This window comes from Pteropus vampyrus, unplaced genomic scaffold, assembly GCF_000151845.1.
Source record: "Pteropus vampyrus isolate Shadow unplaced genomic scaffold, Pvam_2.0 Scaffold15, whole genome shotgun sequence".
NCBI lineage: Eukaryota > Metazoa > Chordata > Mammalia > Chiroptera > Pteropodidae > Pteropus > Pteropus vampyrus.
In genome coordinates, this window is record NW_011888796.1 from 14,432,135 (window position 1) to 14,444,960 (window position 12,826).

The window sequence follows — 12,826 nt, forward strand, 5'->3', positions numbered from 1 at the left end:
AGTCATAAAGCATCCAGCATATGTTAATCCTTAAGAGGTAGTAGATATTATATGCTTATTTAAGCAATTCTAGTGAATTCACATTGGTTTCATTTGCAGATTTGGGAGTTTTGGGGGGGTTATTTGTTAAGGTAATTTGAGATACTTAGATATATATGTTCTTTTCTCCTTGGTTTATATTTGCCTTTTTCCTGATGCTTTACATGTAACTCAGTATTTTATTCTGTTTATTTCCTTTAAGCCATATCAATACCTTTGAAGAATAATGTAGGCTATTTAAAAGCATTGTAGAGATATCTTAGAATATTGTAAAAGTGGGATTGTGAATAACCTAAATAAGAGCTTGTCTTAGTACAGGCTGCTGTAACAAACTACGGTAAACTAGGTAGTTTATAAATGACAGAAATTCATTTCTCATAGTTGTGGAAGCTCGAAGTCCAAGATTAAGGTTCTGGCAGCTTCGGTATCTGGTGAGAACCTACTTCCTGGTGTGTAGGCGACCATCTTCTAGCTGTGTTCTCACATGGCAGAAGGGGTGAGTGAGCTCTCTGGGGTCTCCTAAGAGATTAGGAGGCTGTACATATCTGGGGGCAGGAAGTATGTAGGAAATCTCTGTACCTTCTGCCTAGTTTTGCTGTGAACCTAAAACTGCTATAAAAAGTAAAGTCTACTAAAAAAAAATTAAGAGATTAGAAACGGGTTTAGTTACTTTCCCAAGGATACACAGCTCCTAAAGAATCCCTTACCCCCAAACCTGACTCAGAACTGGTATTTTTTCTGTTCAGTATGAGCAACATTTTCTTCTTTACTATGTGCCACAGACTATGTTAGGCACTGCATATATGAAGATGAGTAAGACGTGATGGTCAATATGAAGGAAGTTATAGTATAGCAGAAGGTAAAATTTTAATTCAGTGATAAATATTGTTATAGAGTTTAGGAAAGCCTTCTCAGAGGTGAACCCCCACATGAGAGATGAATAAGTAGTATAACATAAAAGAAGTATATCCTGCTTTTCTCTGAGACCTCTACAAAAGTGATCTACTTTATATAATGCCACATTGTAATTAACAAAGCCTGTTTAGGTGTGGCAATATATAGTGGAAAATATAGCCTGGTTATTTCGTAAAGATGTCTTGAGTAAATTTTTCTCTTCTCCTCCAACCTCATCACCACTACCAGGAATGGTGGGCAAAATTTCCATAGTACAAGGTTACTTATGTTTCTTCTAGGCCCTCCAGAAAGAAAGAAAAAAGGGCAGCTGTAAAGGGCTTCTTGGACCAGATCCCTTTAAGAAGATTAAGTATTCCCCAGAGAGCATCTTGGAACTTTTTAAACTGCTTCTGTAAACTTTGACTTTGGAGAAAAGCTCTTGACAGCTCTCTTTCTGGGCAAATTGTGACACTTCTGACTTTAGCTATGCTGATGTGTCTTGCCTTTTCTTTAATTGGTCAACCATATGTTCATCTGTTTCTCTGTCCTCCTGACTGACTTCTGACTCTCAGCTTTCTCTGTCCTGCTTTCCTGGTTCTTTTCCAGCCACCTGACCTGCTGTGGCCTCAGATTTCAAGCTCTGACCTGCTAACCTCTACAGTGCATGCCCAGCTCCTGGCTGGCAGCCAGCCTGTCCACCAGCCCCATCCTAGGCCAGGGCATTTGATTGCTTGGTAGCAATGACTTACTTTACCTTCCCCCACCAAACATGTGTAGTGAGGCACACCAGCATGAAGAGAGGCAATGACAAGCCATGAAAGGGAAAGAAAAAAAGAGACCTTTTAGGAAAGGTCTAGAGGGGGAAAAAAATCTAATATGTTTAAAAACAGCCCTCAAAAGTTCATTCATTCAGTAAATGTTTAAGTGCCTTCTGTATGTCAGGCATTGTGCTGGGTAATAGGCATATAAGATGAATAAGGAGAATAGTTGAGATTCCAAAAACTATTCATCTGAAGCACTTTTACAGCACGTTTTTATCCCTTTGTTATCATAGTTGTCACATAGTTTTATGCTAGATAAGGAAGTTTTTATAACTAAACTCTTGGTGTTTTCTTAATTTAGATTCCAAGCTTGTTGTACCCAAAATACTGTTTTTAGGTTGAAGTTGAATTATAGCTATTGACCTGTGAATTTAGGATTGTCAGGCAATAAAAGTCTAGTATAAAATCTTATGTGTATCTACCGTATCAAAACAGAAGAAATGATTCCCTATACTCGGGCACATGCTCTCATATTCTGGAAGCAAGGCTGTCAAGAAAATGATGAAGTTTTCCAAATGTTGCTTTCAGTTTGTGAAAAGAGGCTGTTGGGTATTTGTGGGCCTTTACCCTTAGTGTGAGCTAGCCAGCCATCTGGTAACACTGGTCAGGAGTGGGTGGCAAAGTCAAAGCTTTTAAAGGGTAAGCAGATAAATGTATTGGGATGGGGTGGGGCACTGAATACAAGAATGAGATGTTTTAAAATAATATATTGTCAAATATGTTATTTTATATTTATATTGTCCAACGATGAGGATGATAGCATTTACGAGTCACACTCAGCTTCTGGCCTTAGTTATCTTGGGAATCGGGCTATTCTCTAAAGGGAAATTGTTTGTGAAAATTGATATACTCATATACACAATAAGGCAATAGAAAATGCTACTATTACCAAGAATTCTCCCAAATGCAGTCAATATTTGGTATGTGAAATTCTACTCTTATTTTTTTCTTCAGAATCAGGAAAGGCCAATCTACATTCAACATTTATTCCAAAAAAATTAAATAAGTATGGTTGTAGACCATTCAACTGTAGAGCTCGAACAAAAAAAAACAAAACAAAAAAACCCCAGGCTATTAATATCTCATATTACCTGAAGACAAATTTTGAATGAACCATATACAATCTCCAATATTGCAGTCTTGAAAATAGAGTCTGCAGCCAATAAATCAGTGCTCTGCAAACATATGAAAAATTCTGAGTTCTCACTTAGTGTGTTTGACATATGATCCACTACTGGGAAAATCTCAGTGGAGTTTATTTAAAACATAATTGTTTGGTGATACAGAATTTGACTCAGAATCAGATATGAATTAGAATCAGATATGGTGAGGGATGAATAAAACTGAAAAACTCATCATAGCAGCTGGAAGAGCCTGGCAAAGTTAACTCCTTTAAGAAAAGAGATTTTTGTATTTAGCTAATACTATTTCTTATATCTGTTAGACACTTTATTCAAGATCAAATTTAGGCACTGAGCAGAGCAAGCTTTTATTTTTCTTTAAAACTCACATTTTGCCAAGAAGCAATAATGTGTGTTCTCCATCAAAATAAACAATAAAAAAAATTCAGTGCAAAATAAAATTCATTGAACAACCTGTCTTCAATGATTTTTAATTGTATTGTCTTGACTTTTTTATAATCCCATCCCAGGGTCTAATGGCTATTGATTGCCCATATACTGGCATTGTGGACTATCGTCAGGTGGCTTTGTCATTTGCCCAGGATTTCCAAGAAGCAGGTGGTTCTGTCTTGACCAGTTTTGAAGTAAAAGATATTGAAATGGCTGGAGAAAGTCCTTCAAGAAGTAAAGATGGTAAGCTATCCTTGTCTTTTCTTTTGGATACTTGTATTGACTTCCAAACAAACTCGAGACTGTTTTTGGCTGGTAGGAGACACCAGGAGCTAGGTTAGAGTAGGGTGCAGAGCTGGAGGCAGATGCAGAAGTGCCAAGGGTGAGATTGGTTGTGGGAGAACTAGGAATTGCAGTGAGTCTCCTGCTGATAGAACTTGGACTGACTGGACACTTCTGACTGGTGCCGAAACCTGAACTGCCATGGCTGTTTATATAAAATTAGTCCCAAACACTTCTTTATCCTCTAGATTACAGTCAGAATCCCTTGGGGATGCTTCTTAAAAATTCAAACTTTAGCATCATTCAGTCTTACTCAGACTGGGGATAGCATATGACTCAGCCATGCTGAACTAACTCCTTTCCTCACCTCTGACCAGCGCACCCCTCACACCCCCACACTTAAAGTTTGTTTTGTTTTGCTTTGGGGACAATTGTAAAATAATGAATCAATTTGTAAGTTTTGAATTTGCTCTTGGGAAATTTAAAGGAGAAAAAAAGTAGTGCTGGGTTTATTCTTGACAGGTTTTTAAGGATGTCTGGGCCATCTGAGTCATTCTCAATATCCTCCTAAATTCTAAGACGATGAGAGAAATTGTTAAATAATTAAGATTGTTATAGCTAGCTAGCATAATCAATCAAATTTATGATACAAGTAGATCATATTCTTCATCTGCTGTACTATGCTTTATAAAAATTTGAGATCCCATGTGTCTGATTGGGAACGAATTTTATAAATAGTTTATTATTGGAAATTTTTGTGTTGTGATAACTCTTGCTTCTCTCCACAACCTAGAATCTGCAAGGTCTCAGGTAGCCAACACTTAGATAAGTGTCATAGCATTTAGTCCTGTGGGAAAATACATACTTATTTATCATTATAGCATGGTGTTTGGGTTTGCAGTTCAGAGAAGAGTTGGGACTGCTTATGTTGAAGCTGAGGTAGAGAAAGATAAGTATAGATTAAACGAATTCATATAAAATAATTGAAAACACATGCCAGAGTTTTGTATATTGTCAAATATGAACTAGTTTAATCTTATTACTTGGTAAAAAGCATGAAATGTGAGAAACAATCATGGTTATTACAAAAGGAAATTGTTTAAATTTGTTACTAGTATATGTCAAATAATGTAGGCCACCTTTTGCTAAAAATAAATCTTTCACTAATTCCTTTTTTTTCAGGAATGAAATATCCAATTGTTATAAGGAATACAAAGGTAAAGATTTCTTAAGCAAAACTACTTTCATCTATTTTATCTACTTTCATTCTGTCTCCTTCCTTAAAAAGTTGACTTAACCACAGTGCTGCATTTTATGTCACTGAATGAAATTTATCTAATGTAAAGTTATTCTGAGAGAAATTCTTTGAGTGCAATGCAACAACTTTTATTCTAAGAAGAGTTTCAGCTTGGAAATGTATTCACATAGTGATTGCTGGTAAGGAATAGGATTATGAGCACTTGGAGTATTTAATTTTAAGGCAAAACTGATAGATACTTTATTGTTTTACCCACTTATCTACATTAACTTATTAACTCTCTGCTAATTAGAAGACTTGGAGAGGGCAGATTGTACAGAGGGAGACGGACTAATTTCTTCCATCTTCACATAGGCTGAAACAAGAACTTTTGAATGGCATAGAAGTATTGCATTCACTGTGTTCACTGAATGGTCAGAGTCCAGTCAGGAAAGCAGAGTCATTAATGAGTATAGTAGGATTTATTATAGGAATTAGACTTTATGTAATTTTGAAAGGATCTGGGGGAGCAAAGGTTCAGAAGGGGAGTTGGTAGATCAGAGGTGTATCTGAGAAGCCAAGTGTGTCAAGCTGCTGAAGTAGAACTGCAAATGCAAAGCTCATGAGGAGATCTGGGGGATCCCTTGCCTCTGTGTCTACACTTAAGTAGTGGGCTAGGGCAGCAGTTGGTCAGTCTGATCAGTAATTGGGAGGATTTAGAGCTATAATTCACTTGGCAGTAGGTATTTGTCACCACCTTGGACTAGAATGACCTTCAGAGAATAATGGCTGCTGCTTTACTTCTGCCTACCAAATCATGTGCAAGCAATTTACGTTTTGGTCAACTTTAAGTTGGAACCATACAGGGTAGGAGATTCTGTCAAGCATAGTTCCTGGCTTTACCAAACTGACACAGTGTAAACCCCTCCAGTCCATCCCTTTTTAATTTGGCATCCATTCATACCCCCTTAAACCACATTTAACTTCTAAATAAAGACAATAGTAAAATTATGCTTCCACCTATAAGGTACAGCTATCTTTCATACAGCTGAAGACATGCTTACTCTCTAAAAAATATATGGAGTATACTTTATCCATCTTTGGGTGATATTCATTTCTTTTTCTAGCTGAGTCAAACTCCTGAGAGAGGAGAGGAGGCATCTGAAAAAATGCAAAGGAAAAGGCTTGCAGAAATGACCAACTCAGCTGGTTAAAGTCCATTCCTGACTGCCCTCTCTCCCCCTCCAGGACTCTCCAACTAACATGTTTTCCCATAGCTACCTCCCCCAACTCAAGGACTCTCCAACTCACATCTGTTGATTCATAGCTTGCTATCCAACTAATGTTCTTATCTTTGTAACTGTGTAGGAAAACTACTTTTACAAGACGTGTAAAACTGGTTGTTATATTACAATTAGCGCTCAGCCTTTGGATACAAATCCGCTGAGAAAGAGATGGCATCAGTAAGTGCTACTTTTTACTTATAGCCTCAGTGTCCCTTCTCTCTCAGAATCTCATAACAGTATTGATAATGCCAAGGTCACAGGTTCTACAAGGCAAAATGACCTGTAAATAGGTAAGACCAATGGCCTAAAAATTCCTCCCCTCTTACAGCCCCCCACCCAAAGCTCCCCCTCCTATCCTGAGTCATGAGGCACATGTGAAACCTCAAACAAAGGAATCACACGCCCCTTGCATGGATACTGCAGAGGTATATAAGCTGTAATAAATCTAACCAAGGGGAGCTTGTGCTTTGGGTCTGTTGAATGCCCCACTCTCACCACCGGTAATAAATTCTCTTTCCTCTAACAAAGTTGTCTGAACATCCAGTTTCCTCTGTCGGGTGTTGCTTCCTTCAATACTCCCTTTTTGAGACCTATAACTTCAATACTGAGATAAAAGTTAACCACTATTTAAGTGTATTATATTATATCAGTAATTTTCAACTGGGGGTAATTTTGCCCCCCAGAAGACATTTGGCAATGTCTGGAGACATTTTGTGTTCTCATAGCTGGTAGAGGAGGGCAATGCTACTGGTATTTAGTAGGTAGAGGCCAAGGATGCTGCTAAACATCCTGCAGTGTAAGGGACAGGCAAAGAGATATGTGGCCCCAAACATCAAAATTTCAAAGTTGAGAAACTCTGGGTTAGATAATGGGGAAATGACAAAGATAGGTATATTCATCTTCTCAGCTATCATAACAGAATACCACGGACAGGGTAGCCTGATCAACAGAATTTAATTTTTTTCATTCTTGGAGGCTAGAAGTCTAAGATGAAGGTGCCATCAGGATTGTGTCTGGTGAGAGCTCTCTTGGCTTGTAGATGTCTCTTCGCTGTGTCCTGCCTTCTCACTGTGTTCTCACATGGTCTCGTCTCTGTGTGTGCACATGTGCAGATAGACAGAGCACACGAGCATGCAAGCACAAGCAATCTTTGGTGTCTCTTTCTCTTATAAGAATACCAGTCTTATCAGATTAGGGCTTTACTCTTGTGACCTCATTTAACCTTAATTATCTCCCTAAATGCTCTTTCTCCAAATATAGTCACATTGGAAGTTAAGGCTTTAACATATGAATTTTTTTTGGGAGAAGGGGTGGGTAGAGGACACAATTCAGTTTATAACTATGAGGAATAAGAGATGAGTATAATTATAGATAAATATATTTATTTCAAAGTAAGGAAGAAATACTCATAACTACTACATTCCTTATTTATATCACCAATCATGTGGTCTTAGCTGATATTTATAATTTCTTTCTTTTACTATTCATTCCATAGTCCCTTTGCCATTGGCAAGCATCTCAGCTGGTCTTGGTTCTTAGTTTGGTGGGTTAACTCATACTTTCATTCCTGAAGTGTCTATGCCATTAGCAGCCCTCCCTGTTGTGTGTTATAGTGGTTTCCATTGACCTTTATAACAACGCATGGGGATACTAAGAGATACCAGGAGACTGATATTCCATACATACTCTTTATCATCCCCAAGTTCTCTGGGTGGTAGCACATCTATTTCTTCTTGAGAGTCAAGATCAGTTACCCCGTTCAGTGCAGTTATCCTCTCTGCCTGTTGATCCACTGGCATGAGGAACCCAAAGTGGCCAGTTGTGGCTGTATCAATTTCTTTCATAATGGAACCATTGTTTATTTTCTAATGGAAGTATTTCTGTTTTGGGAACTAAGACTTCTAAACCATTAGAGCCCAAAGTTGTAGAGATAGGAAGCAGAAATTTGGATTAAGAGCAGGGACTAGTGGATCATTGTAAGGAGCCACTCCTGTTTCTACCTCTTGATTTCCAGACCTGTGAATCCTGGCTACGGGAGAAACAATACCATATAGTAGTCACTGATTTAGAACATATGCACCATCCTGGAAGACATTGCCCCAGCCTTGCAAGGTGTTGCCAGCCAGCTAGTGCTGTTATTGAATGTTCTAAAGCCCTTTCCACTTTGTCACCCAACAGCTTCAGGGTGATGAGGAAAACAATAAAATCAGTAAATTCCACAAGCATGAGCCTGTTGTTATACTTCGTTTACTGTAAAATAAGCTCACTGATCAGAAGTAATGCTTGTGAGTGAAATGCCATAATGTTAAATAAGGCATCCTATAAATTCACAGATGATGGTTTCTGTAGAAGCATTGTGGGCAGGGAAGACAAATCTGTATCCAGAACAAATATCTGTTCCAGTGAGGACTAAGTGCTGCCTGTTTTTTTGATTGAAGTGATCCAGGGACTATATCAGTGGCTCTATAGCTCTCTGCTATTGGCAGATTGAGCATTCAGCAGTGGCTGTAGACACATTAGCCTTGGTGAGTAAGTCCATGTCACTGAGCCCATGCATCACCTCCATCTTTGCTGCCATAACCATTTAGTTTGTGAAGCCATTGGGCAAGGACAAGAGAAAGAGGCTAACCAAAATCCGCAGAGTAAGTCATCTTGTCTACTGATTATTAAATTCTTCCTCTGCTGTGGTTACTCTTCAGTGAGCATTCATATGCAACTCAAATTATCTTTACCCCTGAGCCTGTTTGGAGAGGTCCATTCACATACCTTTTCTCCAGAACTCCTTTTCCTGACGTCCGGCCAAACCACTAGTTATTGCTTATGAAGCAGTGTAGATCCTTCTAGCCATCTCTCCTTCTAGGTAAGATAAACAACCAGGTATGGTGTTCAAAGTTCTGCCCACGGGGAGGTTGTCCCTTTACCACAGTCCTTTAGGGCCACTTCCAAGTGGGGCTCTGGTGCTATTGCTGTTCACATTCAATGGTGCCAGAATGTTGTGCAGACTCATTTGGGAACCAGGCCTCTATTTTTTCTTCCTTGGTAAACTGATCATGGAGAACTTCCCATGGAGGGTCAGGGGCAAGATGAGAGTGCGGAGGTAATTTAACAAGAATAGGCGTGATGGGAATTTGAGCCACTTACCTCTGCAACTTATTTATGTCAGCAGGACTTGTACAACACTGATCTTGTATATTCTACTTCCTCTTGATGACACACCCAATTTTATGGCTTGGTGAGTCAGACAATACCCTGTTAATAATAGGTAGTTCACATGGTAACTTGGTGACCTGTGGTCAAGTGTTGAGTCAAAGCCAGAAGCACTTTCTCAGAAGGAGGATAATTATCTGCAGAGGGTGCTGTAACTTTCCTCTAAAATCCTAAAGTTCTGTGCTCTGATTTGCCTACAGGGGACTACCAAAGTCTCCATAAAACATCACTATCTGCCACAAACACTTTGTTACCATCAGATTTGCTGGGTCATGTGGCCCAAGTGGCAGAGTAACCAAGATCTCCATTTAAAACAGAATTAAAAGTCTGTTTTTGCCCCCATCTTCACCCAAGGGACATTTTTACTAGTGTATGGCATCGTGTGATGGAAGATATGCAAGGGCCTATGGGATACCAGTGGATATATATTTCACCCACAGTTACTATAGTTGTTGCCTTATATTTTGGCACTTTCCTTTAGTATAGTTAAATAATATAATTAAAAAGTTTGAGTCAACTTACCAAGTTGAACATCTATACTTTTATGAGGTTAAAAGAAAGGGATTTTAAAAGTAAACTTTTTGGGAGAGGATTTGCAAACTAAAGATGTATAGATTGCATATGGGGAGAAAGTCTTTTTCACTTATGAAATAGCAAAAAAGATGCATAGTTGAGTTTTTTAAAGAAATATATGTTCGAACAAATGCATCATTCAATGTTTACCTTTATTTCCATTTTGGATGTGAAATTAATGTGTTACTTAATTTAATTATTATTTCATATATAGCATAAAATTATCTCAGAGACCTAAGATAGTTGTTAATCATTTCTTTCTTTGGAAATGTTCCTTGAGTTTTTAAAAGGGAACTTCTAGGCTATTTACATGCTGAACCATTCTACAAATTCTCTTATCTTTACATTTATCATAGAGCTTATCTACATTTTATGTTCTAAGAACAAAAGAATTGCTGACCTTTCAAAGTAGGAACGAATAGATTTATATCACATAAAAATACTTCTCATACTTTGGTATATAACTCTAGATGAACAGGAAAGATATTTAGAAGAAGGTATTTTTTTTTGTTGTTGACATAGCCCTTTAACTTCAAGAGTCTTAAACTATCATGGTTTAGTCTAGCTAATTTGAACTCAACTACGAAGTTTCATCTGATTTTCGTCAGAAATGTGACTTGTATAACTCTTGAAAGGAGGCTTACCTTGTAGCTAGGCAAAAATAGGATGCATGCAGAAATAGAATAAGGCTGAATCAATAATGGCTGGAAAGAAAGAATGTTGAGACAGATGAGAATGCTAAGTCCTCAGAAACAGGTCATTTAGGGAGGAAATCTTAAGAACAAGAAATTACCTGGAGCAAGGAGATGCTAGTTGTTCACTCTGTAAGAAGTAGAGATGGGAATTGGAGTTTGGTAGATGATAATTACGAAATAAAATTTATGGGAAAATGCAACAGCCCAAGATTAGCGGTCTCCTAGATGTTAAAGCAAACCTTGACTGTAATGTGTGTTCTCAGTAAATGTGGATTGAATGAATGAGGTTTTGAAAATAACCTCACTTTGTAAAGTAGATATTGATCAGGAAGGAGGAATTGGTTGTTGGTGGGTTAAGGCTGGAGTGTGAAGCAACCTGAGAATAATAGTATAATTATTCATAGATAAGACAGGAGAAGCTGTCTGAAATACAAAGAGGCCAAATTGGGGCCATCTAAATGCAGTTTGCTTCTTCAGGCAACAAATAATTAAGTTCCATGCTAGTAAATGTGTATGTGTATGTATGTGTGCATTTTGTTAATTATCTGCACTAGGTCAACCATTATATCTCTAATTTATAGTACAAAATTTAAAGTGACATCCTCTTGCATGCCACTACTCTAAGTTTCTAGCTGCCACCTAAATGCTGAAGAATTTATTTTGCTGATACTTGTATTTAATTTTCTGTTTTAAAAGGAATAAAAACAAAAAAAAAATCTATTTCTATACCCTTATTATCTTTTCTATCATCTGTTTTTCTATTCTTGATTTATTCTTCTCCTCTCTGCTTCTTACAAATCACTATTCATTTCTTTTGCACTAGGGAGAGGAAGTTCAATGTCAATATGTTGTGACATGTGCAGGACTTTACTCAGACCGTATTTCTGAGTTGAGTGGCTGCAATCCCAATCCTCAAATTGTACCTTTCCGGGGAGATTACCTGCTCTTGAAGCCAGAAAAATGCTATCTTGTAAAAGGAAATATTTATCCGGTAGGTAATGATGCTCCTGCCTTCTCACCCTTCTCAAGATGACTATTGGCAAAAAGTGAATGAAACAACTTTTATCTGGTTCAGAAGTAAGCAGTTTTTTGAAGGGCTTTTTGTGTAAGCATTTCACCTGTTTCTCTTATGTCATATCCCTAAATCTTTATTCTGATATCATAATCATTAAATTATACTTAATTGCCCATAAGTACATGTCTCTAGAAAACATGAGTTTACTTTGGGAAGGGCTATCAAAAGAGAACCCGATTGATTCTTCTTCCTCTCTGGTGGAAGGAGCACTCATAAGGGAACTTTTCCTTTTAGCATACCCAGATACCCAACCCTCTTTTTCAGTTCACTAACTATAGGTTCAGAAAAGGGATGTGGCCACTCTATAGTTTCATGGTATAGGCAACAGAGCCCTTTAAATGAAGAGTTCCTTCTGTCTGGAACTAGTAGGTTGAAATTACTAGTATTTAGCTACTTACTGTTTTTGACCTTCCCAAAACATCCATTTCATCTGCTTCAACCTAATAACACTCCAATTTTAAAAAACCTGTGCTATAAATGTGTGTTTTTCTGACAGCTCTGATTTTACTTGCCAGCCACATATATCCCTAGTTGGGAGGCAGAGGGTTGAGGGGAGGGCAGGGCAGGGCAGGGAATAACCTGAAGTAGGACAGTTCTTTTTTCTTTACCCAGGAAGAGGAATAGATGGGACAGTGTATATTAGTACCAGTAGTATCAGTGTTTCCTGCTTGGCATTTCTAAGCAGAAGCATGTAAGTAGAAAAGTATATCTGAGTACAGGTCAAAGTAATGAAAATTAAATGCATGGGAAGAAAGCGATTTATATTTCCAGTTAAATGTTTGAGCACATACTAAAATGCAGTATGAAATGAGGCTAACAACTCTTCGCTGTGTTAATTCCGTAGGTCCCAGATAGCCGGTTTCCTTTCCTAGGAGTTCACTTTACACCAAGGATGGATGGCAGTATTTGGCTAGGGCCTAATGCAGTTCTTGCCTTTAAACGAGAGGGCTACAAACCCTTTGACTTCAGTGCCAGAGATATTGTGGATATAATTACCAAGAGGTAACTTTATTTACTTAAAAAAAATGATTTTATGTGCTTATATTTTTAATGTGGGAAATTTTGTCTTTCTTGATATTCTGTTTATTGGGTAAATCTTCATATTTGTGATTGATATATTGATTTTTTAATTAGTCCAAATTAAGA

General features: G+C 37.8%; 1 protein-coding gene across 1 annotated transcript in view; it reads left to right on the forward strand.

The window, feature by feature from the left end:
* L2HGDH (L-2-hydroxyglutarate dehydrogenase) overlaps positions 1-12,826 on the forward strand; it is a 36,857-nt gene that overhangs the window by 11,450 nt on the left and 12,581 nt on the right. The window contains exons 5-8 of the mRNA XM_011385718.2: positions 3,406-3,568; positions 4,790-4,824; positions 11,429-11,596; positions 12,525-12,682. Of these exons, the coding sequence (XP_011384020.1) occupies positions 3,406-3,568; positions 4,790-4,824; positions 11,429-11,596; positions 12,525-12,682 (524 nt within the window). The remainder of the gene's footprint in view (positions 1-3,405; positions 3,569-4,789; positions 4,825-11,428; positions 11,597-12,524; positions 12,683-12,826) is intronic.